Source organism: Mauremys mutica, chromosome 9 (assembly GCF_020497125.1).
Source record: "Mauremys mutica isolate MM-2020 ecotype Southern chromosome 9, ASM2049712v1, whole genome shotgun sequence".
NCBI lineage: Eukaryota > Metazoa > Chordata > Testudines > Geoemydidae > Mauremys > Mauremys mutica.
In genome coordinates this window covers 70,672,817-70,695,665 of record NC_059080.1, presented here as the reverse complement: position 1 = coordinate 70,695,665, position 22,849 = coordinate 70,672,817, and the positions used below count along the sequence as shown (strand labels likewise).

General features: G+C 41.3%; 2 protein-coding genes across 4 annotated transcripts in view; one reads left to right on the top strand and one right to left on the bottom strand.

Annotated features, from left to right (window-relative positions):
• COL4A3 (collagen type IV alpha 3 chain) overlaps positions 1-19,587 on the bottom strand; it is a 120,228-nt gene extending 100,641 nt beyond the window's left edge. The window contains exon 1 of one of the 2 annotated variants that reach the window (XM_045031181.1): positions 19,404-19,587. Coding sequence is in view for 1 of the 2 variants with exons in the window: in XM_045031180.1 (XP_044887115.1) it covers positions 18,975-19,058 (84 nt within the window). In the remaining variant the exon portion in view is untranslated. Of the gene's footprint in view, positions 1-18,974; positions 19,187-19,403 lie in introns of those variants that run through there. The other variant, XM_045031180.1, reaches the window with a different exon arrangement.
• COL4A4 (collagen type IV alpha 4 chain) overlaps positions 19,276-22,849 on the top strand; it is a 132,688-nt gene continuing 129,114 nt past the window's right edge. For both annotated transcript variants that reach the window (XM_045031179.1, XM_045031178.1), the window contains exons 1-2: positions 19,276-19,406; positions 20,745-20,784. In XM_045031179.1, the coding sequence (XP_044887114.1) occupies positions 19,369-19,406; positions 20,745-20,784 (78 nt within the window). In that variant the 5' untranslated portion in view covers positions 19,276-19,368. The remainder of the gene's footprint in view (positions 19,407-20,744; positions 20,785-22,849) is intronic.

Genomic DNA, 22,849 nt, shown 5'->3' with positions numbered 1-22,849 from the left:
GTGGTGTCTGGAGGCAGAAAATCCACCTCCAATTTGGGCTGCACAGCCTGAAGGCTTGCAGCGTGGCCTGGAGCATTATCAAGGATCCGTAGGACCTTAAATGCCAGGTTCTTTGATGCCAGGTAGTGTTCTATTTCATGCACAAAACAATTATGAAAGTTAGTCCATAAAAAGCACTGAAGTGACCCACACATGCCGATTAAATCTCCAAAACACTGGTAGCTGATATTTATCTTTGGCCTTGAGCGCACGGGGGTTTTGGGCTCGATAAAGGAACATTGGCTTTACCATAAAATCCTCCATTGCATTTCCACACATGAGAAGGGTAAGTCGGTCTTTCGCAGCCTTGTAACCTGGAGCAGATTTCTCATCTTTTGAAAGAAAAGGTTCTCTTTGGCATCTGTTTCCAAAATAAGCCAGTTTCATCTGCGTTAATAACTTGCCCTGGCTTGTAACCTTTCTCCTCAATGAGTTCGGCCAGCTCGGATGGAAACCTTGCTGTTGCTTCATGTTCTGCAGATGCACTTTCACTGACCAATTTAACATTATGAAGCCCATACCACCTTTTGAACTTCTCAAACCATCTCTTGCTGGCTATAAAAGTATATTCCTTGCTACACTGCTCTCCTCCAAAATTGACACAGCATCCTGTTTTAGGTGATCATACAATTTCTTTGTTTTTTTATCTAATCACTGGCCCATCCAATGGAACTCTTTTCTGTGTTTGGTCCCCAAACCACATGTTCATTGCTTTCTCCATCGTATGTATGGTAATATCACAAGTATAGAATGACATTTTAGCAGCTTTAGGTGCATTTGCAGCAACACTTGCTCTAATTTTTGTCTCATTTCTCTTCACTATACGCACAGTTGACTCATTAAGGCCATAAGCCCTAGCTACAGATGATGAACCTTCACCCTTAGCGAGCTTATCCAACATTTCCATTTCTTTACTAAAGTCAACCCTTTTTTCTGCTTCTTCACATATGACGTATCACTTTTTGAGCCACTTTCTCTCAATTTCCTCTTTGAGCTTATGGTAAACACTTATTAAGGGTAATAAATAGCAGGTAAAGGCAAATGGACAACGTGATGTTTACGAGACAATAGCCGATATCACAGAGCAGCGTGGTGGAATGGGGGTGGGAAGCAACCAGCTGATTCTAGACACATCTGCTCATCTTGGCGACCGCACTGCACCATGTAAAAGTGAATCCATACCATGTACAAAAAGAAAGGGTCACAATTAATTGACCGTGCATAACTGAAACCATGCAAAAAAATACCATGTAAATAGAGGCCCGATGTAATCAAAATTCAGTGCAGAGCTCTGAATAAGAACACAAACTGACACTTTATAGCACATTGTGAACTGACATAGGGGCCACAATGCAGGCTATTAAGTGTGCTGTGACAAAAGTTTACAAATAAGGAACATTTGGAGCATGAGTTGGATTTTTCATTTTATACTGTTTGGGTGGGTTTAATATTTTCCTTTTATCAAAATGTTCAGCCTGCAGCTAACTAATATATGTCAAATTCTGATGTCAAGAATAGAACATCATGTTGGTGGTAACGTCAAATTAGGAAAATCTAATAATAAATCACATGTATTGTACAGGCTTACAAAGTACATAAGGGTGTGATCCTGACTGCCATTCAATGCCTGTAATTCCTACTGAAGCCAATGGAATTGGAGGGTGCCCAGCACCTAGTAGGACCAACCTCTAAGGTACCTTGGTGAAGCTAGGAGGATACACTGTATATTTATAAGATAATTGCACATTTGGAATGTAGATGTATTCCCAGCATAGTTCTCTCTCTGATTCACACACAGAGATAACAGAAACTACAGATTGTTATGTCAAAACTCACAGAATCATAAAATGTAGGGCTGGATGGGACCTGAAGAGGTCATCTAGTCCACTCCCCTTTGCCAGACCAAGCATACCTACACCATCCCTGACAGGTGTTTGTACTACCTGTTCTCAAAAACCTTCAATGAGGGGGATTCCACAACCTCCCTTGGTAACATATTCCAGTACTTAACTAACCTGATCATTAGAAAGTTTTTTCTAATTCTAACCTAAATTTCCCTTGTTGCAAATTAAGCTGATTACTTCTTATTCTACCTTCAGTGGATATGGAGAACAACAGATCATCATCATCTTTGTAGCCCTTAACATATCTGAGGACTTTTCAGGTCCTCCCCCTTTGTCTTCTTTTTTCAAGACTAAACATGCCCAGTTTTTTTTTCACCTTTCATCATAGGGCAGGTTCTCTCAATATTTTATCATTTTTGTTGCTCTCCTCCAAATTATCTCCAGTTTGTCCACATCTTTCTTAAAGTGTGGTGCCCACAACTGGACACAATAGTCCAGCTGAGGACTCACCAATGCTGAGTAAAGTGAAACATTTACTTCCCAGGTCTTTATTATACTACTCCTGTTGATATACCCCAGAATGACATTAGCCTTATATATTTTTACCTGTACTGCAGTAAGGAAAACAAAATAATCTATTATATATAATATACATACTACTAACATTATACACTTCATATAATACAACTATAGGGTTAAACTGCATTGATCATGTTCCTTTGACCACTTCGCTACTTACCCTTATTTATTCACTAAAAGCTTTTAGTGCATTGTTTCGTTTAGTCTACTCTTTGAGAAAGGTATTTTTAGTGTATCCTTTATTTGTAATTAAAAAAAAATGCTATGTACCTTTCATTATGGCAGATGTTGTGGATCGGTTTTTCAGAGACAATAAAAGGAGAGACAATGTCACATAGAATTTGTTTCTAAATTGTGCAAAACTCAAAGTGAAGCAAGTATTTTTTCTTAAGAAATACAGGCATTTAAGACTTAGTAATATAAAATTTCCATTTGGATTTTGAAAAGAGAATTAGGCTATGTCTAGACTACACAGTTTTGTCGATGAAAGTCAGCTTTTGTTGAAAAAAACAGCGGCGGTATACACATTGCATTTAATTCTCTTGCTACGCTGACATAATAAAGTCACCTGGATGAGAAGCAAAGAGCATTTGCGACAAAGTCAGAGTGACGTAGTGTCAGTGTAGACAGTGCGTTGCTTATGTCACCTCCAGGAGGTGTCCCACAATGCTCTGGTCACCAGTTTGAACTTCACTGCCCTGAAGCCAGGTACACAGGCATGCACCCCTCCCCCCTTAAAGGCTGGGAATTTTTGAAATTCCTCTTCCTCTTCACTAAGCATGGACAGCTCACATTGCATCTTCTCAGCTGACCCTGCCAGGTCCCCATGGGAAATACGCTCCTGCCTGGAGTACACCAGAGTTGTTGGATCTTCTGGGTCTGTGGGGAGAGGAGGCTGTGCAGTCACAGTTCCTCTCCAGCTGTAGGAACTTTGATACCTACCTTCTGTCTGTTACAGCTCCATTTTGTTCTTACAGCTGTCCCCTTACTCCATTTTGTTCTTGTTTTCCTCCTGTGGCCGCCCCTCCCTGGCTGTCAAGTTGTTTACCAGGGCCTCTGCCCTTCTCAAAGGGAGGGCCCCTTAAGTTGTTTAACCAGAGCCATTGCCCTTCTCAAAGGGATGGCCACTTATGCTAAGTGGGACCACTGCCCTGTTCAAAGGGTTAGTCCTGTTATCACCTTGTTAAAACCTGGGCTTGGTGTAGGGTGGCCACTGTCCAGAGCTGCAAGACCTTTTGTGTTTTTAGGATCCTGGGCATGAGTCATACCTCTGGGCTCAGGCTAGTCCAAACATGCCTCTGTGGCTGCCTGCAGTTTTTCTCTGCCTCCCTCCTCCCTGTAAGAGGGGGAGCCAATCAGAGTTACTGGCGGGAAGCTGCCAGGGTTTGCCTTTAAAAACAGACATTTTTTGAACAGACTTCAGAAAGGTTCTTGCATTGCTGCCTGGTCTGATCAACCAGGGGTTCTGGGGGTCCTTTCTCTGCTCTCGTTTTATTTTTGAGCGTACCCCCGTTTTTGAACACCCCCCCCCCACGAAGAACGAATTGCTGCCTGAGAGATCTCCTGATTATCAAGACTGTACCGAGCCTTCTGATGTGCTTGCTGTTTCTGCCTCTGCTGCTGCCTTGGGGGATGGTAAGAATCCCTCTGTGAAACTTTCTATACTTTTATTTTATTATTTTAGCTGCTGGCTCTGTCTCCCCAGCACAAAGACTCAAGCTAAACCTTGGTCTGTGTCCTAAAACCTCTCTTACAACCCCCCCCATCCTGGCTGCTGGCTCTGTCTCCCCAGCACACAGACTCAAGCTAAACCTTGGTCTGTGTTTTAAAACCTCTCTCTTAAACCCCGTGGCACACTCTGCCACTGAAAATAAGTTTATGCTGCTGCTAAGTTCTGCTCCTGTGGGCTTTGCCTTGGACTATTTTCAGCTGTATCCACTGCTGCAGTCACCCCCCCTCTTTGGAGCTGTGTCCTGGACACACACCACTCAGCCCTCTGGAACTATCCTTAGCATAAGGTGCACCCATTAAGTTAAGTTTAGCATTATACTTTGTAAGTTAGGCTTAGAGAATTGTTGCATTGTGTTTTAATTTGTGTAGTCTTGGTTAAGTTAGCTCATAGATAAGATTTTGCTGTGTTCTGTATAATTGTAATTGTCTGTCTTCCCACTGCAAACACCCACCCCACCCCAGCTTCTCTGTGTCTTTCTACCTTGTTACACTCTCTCTGCTGCTTAAGCTTGCAGCCTGTTTGTTTTGTCTCACTAAGGCTGTGGCTACACTTAGCACTTCAAAGCGCTGCCGCGGTAGCACTTTGAAGCGCTAAGTGTAGTCAAAGCACCAGCGCTGGGAGAGAGCTCTCCCAGCGCTGTCCGTACTCCATCTCCCTGTGGGGAATAACGGACAGCGCTGGGAGCCGCGCTCCCAGCGCTGGGGCTTTGACCACACTGGCGCTTTGCAGCGCCGCAATTTGCAGCGCTGGAGAGGGTGTGTTTTCACACCCTGCTGCAGCGCTGCAAATTTGTAAGTGTAGCCAAGCCCTAAGTTTAAATCTCTAGCATAAAACCCCATTGGTTACTTTCTTCCTCTCTGATACCCCTAACATTCTACATTTACACCACTGTGACACATTTTTACCTAAAATTGTTTGTTATTTAACACATTTTATCCATAACTGTTAGTTGGTTATATGCTGCTGTGACACACCTTTTTACATAGAAATCGCTAGCTACCTGTTACATTTATACCTCAGTGTTAACTGATTACCCACTGTATTGTATCCTACTGTGTTGTACCCCACTATTGAAACCCCCTTACTGTTCACCAAAAAAGAAACCCCTCCCCAATTGTCTACCTTAACAACCCCATACCCCTCACTATTGAATTTTCCCTGTTTTTGTATTTGCTTAATAAAGTTTATTTTGCACCGGTGTGGTAATTGCTCCCCAAGATCCCATATACCTGCTGGCAGGGACACCTTCGGTCTAAAGGCAGGAAATTTTGTGAGAGTAGCTAATTTCATGAGATTATCATGAGACTGGTCAAGCATCGGGCTGCCCAAGAGACAGTCCTGGCAGCTCTAAATTGTCCCCTTCTGAACAATCACACTCTGAAATAAAGACATACATATTAAGTGACTCTGATGAATGCTTGAGAAATGGTTGGGAAGGGATTTTCTGACAGTCTCTGGTTTTGTCACAGAAATAGAATAAGTATCAGAGGGGTAGCCGTGTTAGTCTGGATCTGTAAAAGCAGCAAAGAATCCTGTGGCACCTTATAGACTAACAGACGTTTTGCAGCATGAGCTTTCGTGGGTGAATACCCACTTCTTCGGATGCAAGAAGTGGGTATTCACCCACGAAAGCTCATGCTGCAAAACGTCTATTAGTCTATAAGGTGCCACAGGATTCTTTGCTGCTTTTACTGGAATAAGCTAACTGATTATTTAGAAAAAGTATGATATTTTAAAATTGCCACATGGATGCTTTCTGATCCTATACACAGTCAGTTACTGAAGACTTAACACAACTTTTTAGAAGGTGATTATTTTTATGTTTGGTGCAAAGTGACTTTTGTAAAGAAATCTGCAAAGTAAATTGACATCAGTGATGAAATTTCTGTACCAGTCAATGGCAGAAGTTTTTGCAGATGAGTAGTTAGGGTCAGATTTACACACTTTTTTACTGATGTCAAATCAATGAGTATACTAAAAGCTCTTTTTAATATCAGATGCTCAGTAAATACCTTTAGGAGTGTACTTTTCATTTTCTAAAGTAAAATTCACTATGTGGCAATAATCTTGCAATCCTCTGGCCAACAGTCTTTATTCTAACTATTAACAACTACTGTAAGAAAGGAAGTAAACTGTAGAGTCTCTAAAATGAAATACAATCGAAGGCAACAACATCTTCAGCAGATTCTTATCTTGTACATAAATATTGTAAAAAGAGGCAAATTATGGCCTACAATGAGTATATAAAAATCTCAACAATGAACTTGGTCTCAATCCTGCAATGTATGGTATGTGAGGGAATTGCTGCTTCTGCATGCCACATGCTGCAGGATCAGGGCCTTTGTCTTGTAAAACTATTGTAAATAATAACTGCACAGTACATCACTTTCATTAAATGTTTTTTCACAACATTTCGTACATGCCTGCTCCAATCTACATCTGGAATTAATTTTTAAAAATACCCTTTAAGTAGGTGCCATTCAAGCCAGTCTCTTTTGGTAAACATGATGAGGGTATTTCTTCACTGCAGTATTAACCTGAGTTATCGACACTAGAGTTAGCCTACCTCAAGTGAGAGTGGCCACACTGCAAAATAACACTCGCTGCTGTATCCATGCTGTGTTCACTCAGGTGAGGAGGTAAGACTTTTGGGGGCATATCCCAGGCTTCTTTACATTGTAGTAAACTCTAGAAATTCTTTCCCAGTGAATTGTAAGAGAACTTGTCTAATTTCTGCACACACAGGGGGAAGTGTGGGAAGGGACCTGGACGGCTAGCAGCACTTGCCTGGAGCTAGCCTTTACACTGTAAGCTCTTAGGGGCAGAGACTGTCTATTGCTCTGTTCGGACAGTGCCTACCACTACAGGGCCCAACTCTTCTCCCCATGCACTTCAGTAACAAACTTGATTAATAATAATAATAATAGGCTGCGTTACTACAGAGTGGTTGTGTTAGCAGCAGACAAGCTCTGCTAACTCTAGCCTTTACCCCCACTAGGCCAGCCCACTTGAGAGACAAGCTCTACCATATTCAAGAGTGTTAGTGTGTGGACAAGACATGAATTTGAGGCAAAACTCAAGTTATAACTCAGGAGTTAACCTTGCAGTGAAGAAAAGTCCTTAGGGTCTGATTAACCACTACATTACTTCAGCTTTAAGCCAGTGCAATACACGGATACCACCTAAACCCACAAACCATTAATAATCGCTTGTGGAAGCCTGAATATTTTAGTGAAAATGATAAATAATCCTTTCTTAGCCCTGCATGGGAAGTACATTAGAGATCCTTTGTACTAAACTATGACTTGGGGAAACCATGAAAAAGCAATTAAGTAATCTGCCTGCTGCTCAAGGAGTCAGCACCAGGATTAGTACAGAGTTCCCACGCCGGTTCTCACACCACTAGACTAGACCACACTTCTTTGCAGAGAGCAGTAGAACTGTAACTGTCAAAACAGAAATAGAAACCCTGACTTTTTACTACCATCACTAAATCTTCTCTCAAAGGATAAAACAACTCCCAGTGCAATCAATGCCAGTTAACATACCCTGACTCGGGTGGGGGACAAGCAGACAAAATGGTGATCTATTATGGTTATTTTTTTCTCCCAACACTTGGATGATTAGTTATTTTCAATGTTCATACCATTACCATAGCCCCACATTCTTGGATCTTGTGACTATCTAAATGGATAGATTTGGGCTTATTTGACATTATTTATTAATTTGATGTTTTCATGAACTCTGTGGTTTGTGTTCCACTGTACTGACTGAAATAAAAAAAAAAAAAGAACTATAAACACATGAAACTCTATAACAATACAAAATTGCATTTGCATAAGATTTTTCAGCACTACCTCCATGGCCAATGCAATTTTTATAGCACTGATCCTGGAATATAGAGGTAATAAGTATAATTATTTTTCCTATATATTGTATAATTATTGCTTTAACAAATCCAGGTCATGAGAATTAATGAAGTTTAGTCATCAGCTAACCATATGGAATAAAGTGGTGGAAATGTCTAAACCTTAGCCTTAGGGATGCTACGTATAAACTGAAAAGCGTTCCTTTAGCATGTATGCAGATTTTGTTACGTTTTTCTGATAATCTTCTTACCTCAAATAAAATGTCCTATGATCACATATATCAGGTTTCAGTGGTGTATGTATTAATACCATAGCAAATATGTGTTTGTTATACATTACCATGGCAAAAATACATTTAAATTATTTTAATTGCTAGGTATATCTAATTTTTCTCTTGATAACCCCACTCCATCTTCCCAGTCATTAATATTTGTGCTTTATGGTGACACTTATTACATAAGATGACACTAGAGGAAATAGGAACTGCAAGTTGTGTTGGCCTACCGCTAGAAACACTCTGCCTCAAACATATGGTTTTTAAATCTATTTCTTTCTCTCTAATGAAATTAAAGGTCAATTCCCAAGGTGAAATCATATTTGATGGGGGTCCTCCTGGTGATATCCTTTTATACAGGTATTTATATATACAGGGTCTGAGTCTGCTCAAACTTAAACTGGGTTTATACCTGTGCAATTCCATTACTACTGATGTACACCAGTATGGGAACAGAATCAGGCTCAGGATGATTAATTGTGTGGTTGGAGAATACCCAACACCTATCTCTTTCTCTCAGATTTTGCCTGGAGTTCATGTGTGAGTGCAGTGGAGTCAGAGGAGGGCACAATGATCCTTCTTCCCAATTTACACAATCCTCATAAGGACATGACAGAATTGCCATTGCTGTACTTGGAGGACATCAGGGACCGTTCCCCCAAATGGCCACAGAAGAAGCAAGCCCATGGCTCTATACACCCAATTGTTCTCTGTGAAGCAGCCCATGGAGCTGTCTGTCTGGCCTAGAGGTACTGAGCTACACCACACACACAGATGTAGCAGCAAGGCAATTCACAGCACACTATACACCTGCTAGGCTTGGTGTCCAGCTCTGGCATGGGTGTCAGTTAGCCCTGATAAAAATGATTAACATAGTTTGCATGTCTTCAGTCTCAGAGATGCAAAGAAGACATTTCCCTAGGTTCTACAGCGCCTAGCTTGAACCCTCCTGTATAACATAATATGAAATGAGCATGGTATTAGACCATGTTATTGTAAATTAAATTTAGATAGTAATCATACATCTACTCCACTTAGCCCAAGAACAAGAAGATCATGTTCTCTTAATCTTTGCTTGAATAACATGTACTCCTTCAGAAAGTTGAGTTTGCCAAGTACATTAATTGAAGACATAATCCCATTTAATGAACATTATGTACACCAAAGTTTACATTATCTTGATTTAAAAAGCAGAATCCCATTCTGGAATTTCCTAAATATGTTTTACATATTATGATGCATGCCTGGAACCAAATATCTAAGAGGCACAAAATTAAGCTAACTGCAAGTATATAAAAATACTCAAAAATATAATTGTCTCTGTTGTGCTACTTTATTGCTAAAATCTAATACTTCTCATCTTTTAGTGGTTTTCCTACCTCAGTTTTCATTCATCCTAATTTATCATAAAATTAAATGGTAGTTACTGATCCTTTAAGGTTTAGGAGTGAAACCATCCTCATCCAGTACTACCACAGCAGGTTTCCTAGATTAATAATGTGGCAATAGGGGGAGCAATCACAGAGCGGGAGGGAGGGTTTGGGTAAAGCAGTCTGGGAACTTCTAAAGAAACAGATGGTGCGGACTGATCTCAGGACCCCAGGCTGGAGTTCCATAAGTAATAGGCTAGAACAGGGGTCGGCAACCTTTCAGAAGTGGTGTGCTGAGTCTTCATTTATTCACTCTAATTTAAGGTTTTGCGTGTCAGTAATACATTTTAACATTTTTAGGTCTCTTTCTAATAAGTCTATAATATATAACTAAACTATTGTTGTATGTAAAGTAAATAAGGTTTTTAAAATGTTTAAGAAGCTTCATTTAAAATTAAATTAAAATGCAGAGCCCCCCGGACCGGTGGCCAGGACCCAGGCAGTGTGAGTGCCACTGAAAATCAGCTAGCGTGCCACCTTCAGCACCTGTGCCATACGTTTCCTACCCCTGGGCTAGAACCTCCTGCTCCACCCTATGGTAAGGGCTCAAGTGGGCAATTTTGAAGGGTTACAGCCAGCCTCTTTTTCAGAATCAGAAGAGCAAAGCACCGGACATTAAGGGGTCTTTATAAACATCAGCCTTCCAGAAAAAGGAAGCAGGTTGGGGCTATGGGTCTCTCCAACAGGCAATTGTGTATTTTATTCTATTGTGTATTCTTTGCAAAGACTTTCAGGCAGATTCCTCTGACAATGGTCTCTGTTATAGTTTTATTATTGGGGGGGAAATGAACTGAAGCCCAGAGTAGGAGGAATTTTGTTACAAATCCCAGAGATGTGCTTTATTTTCATGCCGAGCCTGACACAGGCAGTAACAAATCAAAAGGAGACAATGTGTGAAGTTAAGTGTAATATACATATTTCAGTTTCTATTCTCCTTAACAAAGTCCATAACAGATTTCCTGGTAGTACTGGAAGTTCACATATTACAGATTCTACTCATGCCCACCCTCCTGCATTTAATATGATAGGAATTTTATAATTTTTTTTTTAAATCAAGGAAAGAGAGAATGGGTAGATGGTCCTGGAGTTTTACTAGTGGTGCTACTGATAATGCACCCTGCAGTAGTGCTTAGGGGTGCCAGTTATGGACCAAGGATTGTGTTAGGAGCTGCACAAACATATAACAAAGACAGACCTCGGCCCAAGGAGCTTACAATCTAAGTAGGTGTGCCGCTTCTCACTCTCATGTCTATTACAGAAACAGGAGGTGAATTCATGCATCAGTTGATGACGCTGTCAGAATGGCTTAAGTGTTTGTTGGACAAAAGTTTCTTATTTATACTCACTGTAGAGCTTTTCTGGTGAGAGTGAGCCTGCTTGTCAGAGAATGAATGGGCACTGCTGTAAAAAAATCACACTTTTATTCTTCTCTCACACTAGTTTTCCTGTTTGAGGGTCTTATTCTGCCGTTCTTGCTCAGACAGTTCCTATGGGGTCAATCATAGAACTGCCTGAGCAGGAACAGTGTAATCAAGAACATTTAACTTCCCCTTCTTCCACCAAAACATCTGCACAGATAGAGGGGTGGGTGGCATGGAGGGTACTTGGCCCAGATACAGATTTATAGCCCCATCTTGACTAGTTTATGATTAATTTGAGGATAATTTACCTAAAATCCTAGAATTTATCAAGGAGCGTATGGGAATAGGGTGGTTTAAATAGTTTGTGAGCAATATATTGATGCTCACTATCCTAGATTGTAGAAGCTGGTTAAAACCAGTCTGAACAGCAGTATAGCTAGGCCTTGCATGTCTACCTATATTTAGCAAACACTGTTTTTTGGGGGACCTGACTGTGCTCATGTGGTTTCTTCATATTGTTTTTGTTGCATAAAGAGCAAAAGGTACAACAGGCACTTATTACCTTTCAACAAACAAAATAATACTGATATTGTTCTTTGTGTGTGCAAGATAAACGGGCAAAATTCTTATACCTGTACTCATAGCAATTAGCATCTTACTCCAGGTAGGTCAAGGTACTATTCAGTGTAATTAAGGGTATCAGAATCTGGCCCAAAGTGTTTAAATTGTCAGGCTGGCAGAGTTTCCAAAGGCTGTTCAGTAGCCATGTATCCCCGGGAGTTCCTTCTCCAAGGCTTTTGTCCTTGAAATAATTCAAAGCAGAAAGTCCCATTAGGCTAAATAAATGTAGCCTTCAATAAGAACTATGTTGGAAAGTGTTCAAATAAATCCACCTTCCTGGATTAGCCAAAACAGTCTCAGAGAATTTGGTCTTGTCGAGAAACTTTGAAGAGGTTTTGATTAGTTTGTTCTGCTGCCAACCTTTGTGCCGCTTCACCGCCTCACTCCTTTCCTAACAGGGAGTCATTTTAATAGAGCAACCTAATAACCAGGAACTATATTATCCAACTGGTGAGATGCAAAATTTTACTAACAAGTGCCATGCATAACATCACCTCAAACACTGTGCTCGTATATGGCATCCCCTTACTCCCCCCATCCATTGTCCGGTGGGTGCAGGGGGTATTAATTTATATTGTAGGTCTCCTGGTTCAAGGACCTATCTTTTTGCATGTTTATACAATTCCTATCATGCTTTTGGACACTATATAAATAACATTATTTTAAAAATCAGTTCCTAAAGGCCACGCATAAGGAAAAAAAGAGGCTATGCAATAGCATGCCATACCACTCAACAGCCAAAAACCTTCCCTTCCACAAAACATAACTGGTGGAAATGCAATGTAGGAAAAAGGGTGCTGGCCTTCTGAAAACAGATGGAGTCAGGGAACGACCACTATGTGTAGCATGATCCCCCTGCAATGTGACGCAAGTTCTGACATAATGATAAACTGTGATAGAAACTGACTATAACAACATTAGCTTTCTCAGAACAAGCCCACAATACACACCTTGATTTCTGTTATTACCAATAGTTCTGGAAGCGCCAAAGATGTGCAAGCTACTTTTTTTTTTAAATGGCCACTAATATTGGGTGAGTCTCAAGTTGGGCTCCCAAAATTAGAGACAACTTTTACAAATTTTTGCCACAGATCAGTTGATTTTGTGGCAATCTGTTTGGCATGCAGATATTAGGGAATGATATAATGCAACCTACTGCTCCAAATTCCAGTAGATTTTGTTATGTCAGCTCTCTCTATGTTGTTCTGTGTAAAAGTGGAGCACACATGGCCACAGTTGGTAAATTTTCATTTGAACAGAGGGAAAGAAAGGCAAATAAGTTAGGAAGTTAGCCTCTCTGTGTCAGTTTTGACAGAAGCTTCCCTACCCTATCACAGAATTGGTAGGTAAAAAAAGAGAAACGAACTACAAATATAAAGCTGAAAAAATACAAAAACATAATATAAATGATCAGGCAAAATGGAATCCTTTCAGTGTATTTAAGAACTGTTGTGGTTTTAAACAGTTAAGAAGAAAACCAACAGCCATTGAGTTTTGCACCTGATTTCTGGAATCATGTAATCTATGCCAACATACTGAGTTTATTATTATTACTTTGTTAAATGAGGATGGTAGAGTGAAAAGGTGCCAGTAAAACAGATAACCAGATATTCTGTAGTACTTGCATTCAACAGCAGAGTATTGTGTGTCAAAGCCATGTTATGATAAGGCATCCTGAGGTCTGTAGTTCTTCCACAATAAAATCTGAGTATGTTTGTGACTATCTAAGCTGCAAAGCAGTGGAGAATATGACCAAATTTTTGCTCCGCAAGTGTAATAATTTTAATGATCTTTAATAAGATATAACTTGGATTATAGTTTTGTTTTAACATATACCTTATGTATTTGTAAGAACAAGACTATACATCAAGAGCTGACAATTCATCTGTTATGAATAGTATCATGGCACAGTAATTCATTCGAGTGTCTTATTGCAATTATAAAATGCATCACGGACAGGATTTTTAAATTATATCCCTGTTAATATAATCGGTTCTGAGCAGGGAATTACCGTAGTTGTAGTGATGTAACAGTCCTGAATTCCAGATTTCCTGGCAGAATACTTAATTTCTCTTGGCCAAGAGACAATTATAAGTCAGATGTCAGCTGGTGTAAATCGACATAACTCCGCCGTTTCAATACGCTGACTTCAGTGTAATCATTGATTTACACCACATGATGATCTGGGCCAATAAGAGTAATTTCACACTCCAGTACTCAACATCCTACACAAGGATGTAATCAGCATTTGCTACACTTAGCACTGTACCTGGTGCTTTTTATGTGGTTTGCGGTGGACTGGTGACAGCTAATTATAGAGATAATCAAGACCAGTGCAAGCCAGCCCCTGGAAGACAACCACATTTAGAGGCTGATCCTGCATATCATAAATAGGTAACATTCCTGCTTACATCAGGAATGAATTATATAAGAATTAACCAACCCAACAGCACACTTAACCAGGAGTGTATTATTATAGATTGGTTGGTTAACTGTGCTATACATTTTCAAATGTACAGCCTCAATGTCAAACGAGGCAACTATGCAAACCAGAGTAGATAATTCACAGTACCTGAGTGTTCCCAAAAGCATGCCTAAGGGCAAGTGTTATAACTCTGACAACACTTTGCCCCTCCTACATCTTGGCTCATTGTCAAAGCGTATCATTCTGCATGACATTTCTAGCAGACATTGGTATAGGTATGCTTATGGACCAATTACAACATAATTGTGTTAATTTTTTTCTTCTGATATAACTTTCCTGTTTCATATTTTGAGACATATTTTATACTATCAACTTTATTTCCATAAAAGACAGGTCATCATCAAAAAGAATCATAGAAATGTAGGACTGAAAGGGACCTCGAGAGGTCATCTAGTCTAGTCTGTTCCACTCATGGCAAGACTAAGCATTATCTAGAAGACGATCCATGACAGGTGTTTGTCCAGCCTGCTCTTAAAGATCTCCAATGATGGAGATTCCATAAGAAGATCTCAAACATTTGTTTTTCAATGCTGATGTAGTAAAAACTGAACTAAAAGGGAAATATAAGCCTACTACACTAATTTAGCTCAGTTACAGAACATACACATAACTGGCCAGGAACATGATGCTAAAAAGACCTGTTCTAAGCTGACCCTAGGGCTGTAAACGAAAGAACTAGAGCCAGTATTAATTTCAATGGGCTTCTTGTGCAGGATCAAAGTGGAAATAAATTTAGTTGTTTTTAATTATTTTTAATTAAAAATTAAAGCTTCAACAACAGTCTTTTAGAAGATTCACACGCTCTCCCAATTTCTTTTAAACAGAGATTTTTCTGAGCTAGAAGAACTGGACTCTAATAACATTGAGTATTTGTTGACAAAACTTTTGTTGGCATCTGCCATGAATGGATTAATTTTGTATTTATTTTATATTATGTTATGAATACACAGTGTGAAGTGTTACTGGTTTGTCTTTAGCAACTGGATCAGCTAACATGTCTTAAGCAAGCTAGTCACAGTCTGAATGGAAAGCATGACAGTTAGTCCCTGTTCACTCCTTTTCTCCAGGGAGAAGATATTTGCATCAGCCCTTCACCTGGTGCATATTACCTTCCCATCTGCATCTGCTCTGCAAGCACATTAGGGGGCTGAGTAAAGTTTCTACTCACTGCACACCTTTCCCAGCCTATCTGCACAGGGAGGAGAGAAGGCTGTTATCCTCCCACACAGTAACCCACAATGTAGCTAGCACACACATGGAACTAGGGGGTGATTTTACTTTTCTTATGCAAGCGTGTAAGGCATCTATGAAGTTGTAGGCATCTATCATGGAAATGTATGCAAAGTAACCTACTCATACTTTGCTTAGTCCCTGCCCCAAGGAACTTACAGCCTATCTTTTTTGTTCTATGTTGCACATTGCCTAGCTCTATGGGGCTTTGGTCCATAACAGGATCTCCTATGTACTATTGCAAATACAAATACTACATTTTAGTTAGTTAGTTTACTTACTATCGTCATTTTGATATAGCAAAATCATGAGTTGCTTAGATTCTTGTGCAATTTTAGAGTGCATATTAACCGTGAAACAATTAAGAGGCAAGTGAACTAATAATTACTTTAAGTACAGGACTCACAGTACTATAAACAAGCCTTCTAACTTCCGAGTATTATCTGAGCAGATAAAGTACCATCATTCTGAATGTTTCTGGAAGTAGAGATTTCACAAGTGAATTAATAGGGAAACTTGGTTATCTATGCCAGCCAAACTTAATCTTAAGCAACAGGAGCTTCAGTTTCCACTTGCAGAGAAGAATAAATTCTTTAAAAAAGATTTTCTACACAAACTGACCTCTGAAGGACAAATGCACTGAATTAATGAGATTTCATTTCACAGTATAAAATATGCTTAAGGCAATAATTTGATATCAAAGAAACTGTACATAAAAACTGAATGTACAGATTGCTACTCATATCTGACTTTGGTGTATCATATGACTCTGGTCTGATCTGCTACTATTTCACTCAGTAATGAGAGCAAAATTTGACCCTCAAATCCCTTCAACTCAATGGAAAAAAACTACACACATTTTGGTTACAGTAAGACACGAAGAATGAAACATAGTGGACCCATATAATTTTGCAGCCTACTTACAGATGTTAGGTACATAAACACTCTGGAAAAATCCCACTAGATGCCTATCTGTATCTGGAGGGCCGTAAATATCTCACACTTATATGCCACAATGATGAATATAGTACAAGAGCCTAGAAAGACAAATTAAGTTTTCTGAAAATTGATTTATATATCTGCAGATAACACTATTGTATTAACTACTTAAAAAAATAACAGATCTGGCATTTACTTCTAGAACTATTTGATAAAGTATGGAAGTAGATTAATAGGGCATAAGTGTGCCATTTATTCAAAACATTCAAAAAATGAAAAGTGTGTCTTTTCAAGGAACCTGTCCTATAACATCTGCTTCTCTTTGTTAATGCCTTTCAAACCCTTCACCAGGTCTGCCATCAAGTATACCTTCTACAATTCAAGTTGCCAAATTGCATCTTATATATTACTTTATACCATCTTTTCTATTACTTTATACCATCTTTTCTCTCTCCTACAAATCCAGCTGTTTTATTCTTAAGGACTTTATAATTGATTATTATATTCTCCACAGGAGTTCGTCACTCAGTACTCCCAGATTCTAAAGCTTTCCATCTTAGGGTTTTATCCTGCCACTCATTACCATAATATCAGAGCATCTTCCATGTAAAATTGGTAGCTATAGTGAAATCTGTAATGGACTTCACAACTATAAAGCATTACTACTTCTCCATTGAAGTACTAAAAGATAATTGTGACCATTTTTAAAAGGGAAAATAAATTGATTACTACAATGCAAGAAATTTAATATGGAAAGTCAACAGAAATTGCTAATTTCATCAGTTTACAATTTGACATACAGCAGAAATGTTGCTGGCAAGCCACACCTAGGGTTACACAGTATCATCCACCCACAAAGTAGTTACCTCCTGCTCCACTGTCAGAACAAATGCATTTGCAGTGATTAATGGCCAGCCAGAGAGGACTGGAAATCCCTCTAGTCAGCTTGCTCTCAAGGGAAAGTTGTGTACTAAATTGCAGAGTAGGGTAATGCAGGTGGTACCAGGGTTAAAATATGAATCAAATAGGCACACTGTATATTAAAAAAAGTTCAAACTTTTTACCAACCAAAAGGTTGATGTAGATGGTAAATGGTTCTTCCTCTGTGTGTGTGTGTGTGTGTATGCACATATGCACACATGTGCATGTAGACAGATATATAGCTACGAATGTACCACAAAAGGAAGAATTACTATTATTAACTAAATAGTCCTGTACCGCAACCAGATTGATGCTGCCCAGGTAAAACTCCACACTGGAAACAGAATTAAGGCTCTTATCTTGGTCTTTCTGGTGAAGAAAGTTGATTACTCAAATACTGCAGAAATAACAACACTGAGTTTCTCAACAGGTACAAATTGCATTATTTGTGAAACCTTGGGAAATGAGTGGATTATTAATGCAATCAAATTTGTTCTGGGTCTCATTTTTTTATTTTTAATATTTCATATTATGTATCTGAAATAGCCTGAAATAAAATACTGACATTTAGGTGCTTAGACAACAGGCTGTTTTACATATTACAAGTTTTATCCCATGGCTGTCCTTGTGCATTTTATGTAACAATGTTTCACGTGTGTGTGTGTGGGGGGGGGTATCTGAACTATAAGTGTTATGAAGCAAAATCTTATTTTAATAAAATGCCAATTCTGAACTGTAAAACCATTGTATTCTGACAAACAGAACATTTTGTTTTAATAATTAGATTAGATCCTGCATTCCTCACCCACCATAAATCAAGGTGGCCTTCAGTGACATGTTTAATTCTGATACATACACCCCCCCAAAATAAAAAGTCCTGCTGGATTTCTTCTGTTTTCTCTGCATAAGGCCACGATTCAGGAAAGCGTCTCTATCCAGGAAGGGCATTTAAGCACGTTTAAAGCAAAGCATGTGCTGAAGTGGCTTTACAGAATGAAGCTCTAAATTACAAATTAATTACCTCCTCTATATTGGTTACTTCCCTTAAGCAAGAGCTCCAGGTTGCTGCCACTGAAGTTAGCGCTTCCACTGCCGTCAGTGGCAAAGGTACCCAGGCCAGCACCAATTCCTTTCCACTGCATATACTATAGTAACTTTGCCTATGACAAAAATGTCGGGTTTTTGCAAGAAAGAAGTTGACAGGCCAGGGCTTAAAGCGGCGGGGTCGGAGCGCAAAGGCTTGCAGACCGGACCAAGAGAAAACTATATTCAGCGGGGCTGCTGAGTGGCGCACTTGCAACACGGTTTTAATCAAGTTTCTGACCTTAGATTCAGACAGCGGCTGTCAGACAGCCGCCTCCCCGTGACTTTTTTTCAGATCACTCTGTGTGCTGCTTCAGCACAAACAGCTACAACCAAGGGCCGGCTGCTTTTTCGCTTGCAAAAAATAAGCCACAGCGAAATTACCGGCACCTTCTCTGTCACTTCTGGCCCTCCGCACCCCCATTATTGCAACACGTGCACAGCCGGGCCAGCCACTGACTGGGGTGGGGGGTGAAATATCGCCCCCTGGCACCACCTCCAGCCCGCACACAGCAGGTCACAGCCCAGCGGCAGGGACAGGTGCCCCCCGCGCGCCTCGACCCTCACCTTGGCGGCGGCGAAGCCGTCGGGCCCGCGCAGGCTGCCGAGCAGGGCGAAGAGCAGCAGCCGCAGGCAGCCCCGGCGGGTCATTTCAGCACCAGCGCGCCCGGCCAGGCCGCCCCGCGTCCAGCAGCGGCCGCTCCGGGGCTGGGGTCTCTCGGGGGAGCCGGGGCGGGGCCGGCGAGCCCCCCTGGGCGAAAGGGGCGGTGGCTGGCCGGGCGGGGAGCCAGCCAGGGGTTGGGCGCCCTCCCGGCGCCGGGGACAGACGAGCCAAGCGAAGGGGCGGAGGCACGGGCTAGCGGGTATCTCTGGCGTCTTTCCCGCAGCAGCGACTCTGCCTCCGCCTGGAGTCCCTCCGCAGCAGCCCTGCCAGCGGGCCCGGGAGAACCGCCCCCGCGCCATGCCCAGCGCAGGGCTTCGTCTAAACGCTCCTACCTGGTGGGTACCGTAGCACACAGGGCGTGGCGCCGCTGCTGGGGATCGCTGGGACCCAGCCCTGAGTGTCTTCTCATCGGCCTCAGTGCGCCTTGCTGCGTGCTAAACGGCACAGTGTGTGAGGGGACAGCAGGGTGGGCGGTAATAGCTTGTATGGTCCAGCTTCTGGTGCCCCACGGAGATCGCTCCTTCAGGCTGAGGACCAGTAGCAGCATTTGGGAACATTAATGGTCATGCTTTGATTTGAGTGATAAGGAAGAGCTGAATGCCAATAGTTTAGCCAGTGGTCACCACTGTGGTTTAATTACCTGATAACTTCACGTTGCTTAACCATTTACTTGTTTCTAATGCAGCCAATGGCAGTATAGCTTGTCTTTTCCTGTGCTCACTATTCCTTTAATTCTTTCCACAAACTTTCTGGTTATATACACAATCTGTGTATTACTCGTGCGTAGCTACTCCCAAGCATAAAGGCTTGAAGGATCAGGTTCATATTGTGTATTGTAGTTGTTGGTCAAGAACTTTTCCCTCCAATTTTACTTAACTTTTGATTTGTGCATGTCCAAGTCATTAAGGGCTGGGCTGTAACTTTATAATTCAGCTCCAGCAAGGCCCAGCATGTAGCCGGGCTGCCTCAGGAGCAGGGCAGGAACCAGATTGTTAGTGTGTGCCAATCTGGCCCCTGCTGCTTTCTTGTTCTGGGGGAAACTAAATTGCTCTAGTATCAGAGGGGTAGCTGTGTTAGTCTGGATCTGTAAAAGCAGCAAAGAATCCTGTGGCACCTTATAGACTAACAGATGTTTTGGAGCATGAGCTTTCACCCATGAAAGCTCATGCTCCAAAAGGTCTGTTAGTCTATAAGGTGCCACAGGATTCTTTGCTGCTTTTAAATTGCTCTAGGTGTCTTGATGGTGCAATATCGCACTGCACAGGGGCCATTGTGCTAGATGGTGCATTGTGGCGGCAGATGCAAGGCTCTCCCTATTCCCCCCTCTTCTTGCTCACCTGAGCATGATGGGGAGTAGCAGTGGGGGTGATGCCAGCTGCTCTTCTCACATTCTAACTTTGGAGATTTGGGGGAGGGGGGGATTGCACTGAACTCCTTACCTGCCCCCTGTAGCCAGGTAGCCAGGTTCACTGCTGAGCCTAAACTGATGAAATTACACAGTACATTGGCAATTACCTGATGGCATGTAACCCATTAGATATATTCCTTTTCAGTTGATAGTCATTTCAAACCTATCTGAATATTTAAACCTTTACCACTTTTTAGAGTTTGTGTTTTGTAGTGGGTTTGGTACTGACAGTTTTAAATTAATGTAGCCCTTTTCTTTCTACCAGGTGGCTAGTGACAGTTTTTTCAGTGCAACAAATTTATGGGGTAAGTGATTGTCTAAAATTAGCATCCAAATCAGTCAATGCTGCACACTTCAACCAGGTGGCATTCCCTACCAAGATGAATATAGCTGTTTAGTAGTACAGAGCTGTATCTCTCCCCACTATGAGATGGCCAAATCCTATTACTTGTCCCTCCACATTATTTCTAAACTCCTCTCTTTCCTTTCAGGCCTGTGGCCAAGTTGCTTGTCTATACCATAACTATAGTAATCTTCTGCTGTCCAGTCTCATTACCACTGACCTTGGTGCTCCACCCTTGCCACATCCATCCAAACCCTGCTACCCAAATCATCCTTCTTACCTTTTGCTTCAAGTATGTCACCTGCCTTTTCTAACCACGTCAGCGGTCCCCAATCTTTCCTCTAATTTTTCCCATGCATGTGCAGAATTAATTTTGTTATGTGCACCAATATGGAGGTGATGCGTGATGCGATGAGGGGTTTGGAGTGTGGGAGAGGGCTCAGGGCAGGGGGTTGGAGCATGTGGGGGAGGAGGAGGCTCTGACTGGGGTGCAGGGTGTGGGAGAGGGCTGGGGCAGAGGTATGTTGGGTGAGGGCTCTGGGCTGGGGCCAGGGATGAGGGGTTTGGGGTGAAGGCTGCCCCAGGGCTGCAGCAGGGAGAGAGGACTCCCCCCAGCCCTCTCTCACCACAGCAGCTCCGGAGCTGGGGGAGAGCGCGTCTCCCCTGCCGCCACAGCTCCGGAGCTGGGGCCAAGGGGAGGTGTGATGCCCTTGATAAGCTGCTTACGTTTGGAATGCACTTGATAGGCTGCTTACCTTTGGAATGCCCTTTCCTTTGGAATGCCCATCTGAATTTGTTTGCCAACCCATGTACTTTACCTCATTTGAATACCAACTAAAAACTCACTTTTGCCATGAAGCCATGAAACGGGGAAGATATGTAACCCCTCCAAAAAAAGAGCAAGACCCAAACTATCAAGGCATATATATGCCTTACTGAGTAATCATGGGACGACCCTGCTACTCCAGTCCTTCCTTTCACTTTTCATTTCCTGTCCTATTAAATATAGACGGTATGGGTAACCCACTACAGCACAGTATCTACCTTTTCCCCTTTCTAGAGGCTGGTTCACATAAGTTAAAAGCTTATTACTTCTGCTTGCTAGAAGAATATTCCTTTAGCTCAAGTGATAGCTCAGGCTTTTAGTGCTGAAAGACTTGGCATCAGACCCTGTCGAGAACCAAATGTGGGGTTATTAAATATGCTTCCTGGGGAAGGGAACATGTCCACTATATTTTGAAGCGATTGGTACACTTTTGGGTACTAAAAATAAAAAAAATTATTTAAGGAAACAGTTTTTAATCTTTTTATCCCAAAGACAATAATATTTTGATAGAATCCTTATTTAGAGCAAATTTGAGAAGAGCTTACAAAAATATTTTATTGTAATTTGGTCTAGATACTGAAAGCCAGAGAAAATTGAAGGAATTAACTTGGTAGTTAGCAGAATGAATTCAAAATTGCCAAACCACAGTTAGTCATTACCATTAAGATATCAATATTAACAATTTGAGATACTACATTAGGATTTTTTATGAAATAGGAAATAAAGAAACACTTAAGGCTACAAAGTGAAGCACTCAAAAGTTTGTAAATATTAGAATTAAGATAGACTTTGCAAACTTAATTCTGCCCCACATGCTTTATAATGTAGTCATACATTATCTCATACGTTTTTCCCTGACAGCATTCCTCCCTTGTGGAGTTAGAATCATAGAATATTAGGGTTGGAAGAGACCTCAGGAGGTCATCTAGTCCAATCCCCTGCTCAAAGCAGGACCAATACCAACTAAATCATCCCAGCCAAGGCTTTGTCTCTTCAGGCCTTAAGGATGGAGTTTCCACCACCTCCCTAGGTAACCCACTGCAATGTGAGACCTCCCCCACTGCAACGTGAGAACATTGCTTCTTGTTCTGTCATCTGCCACCACTGAGAATAGCCTAGCTCCATCCTCTTTGGAACCCCCCCTTCAGATAGTTGAAGGCTGCTATCAAATCCCCCCTCACTCTTCTTTTCTGTAGACTAA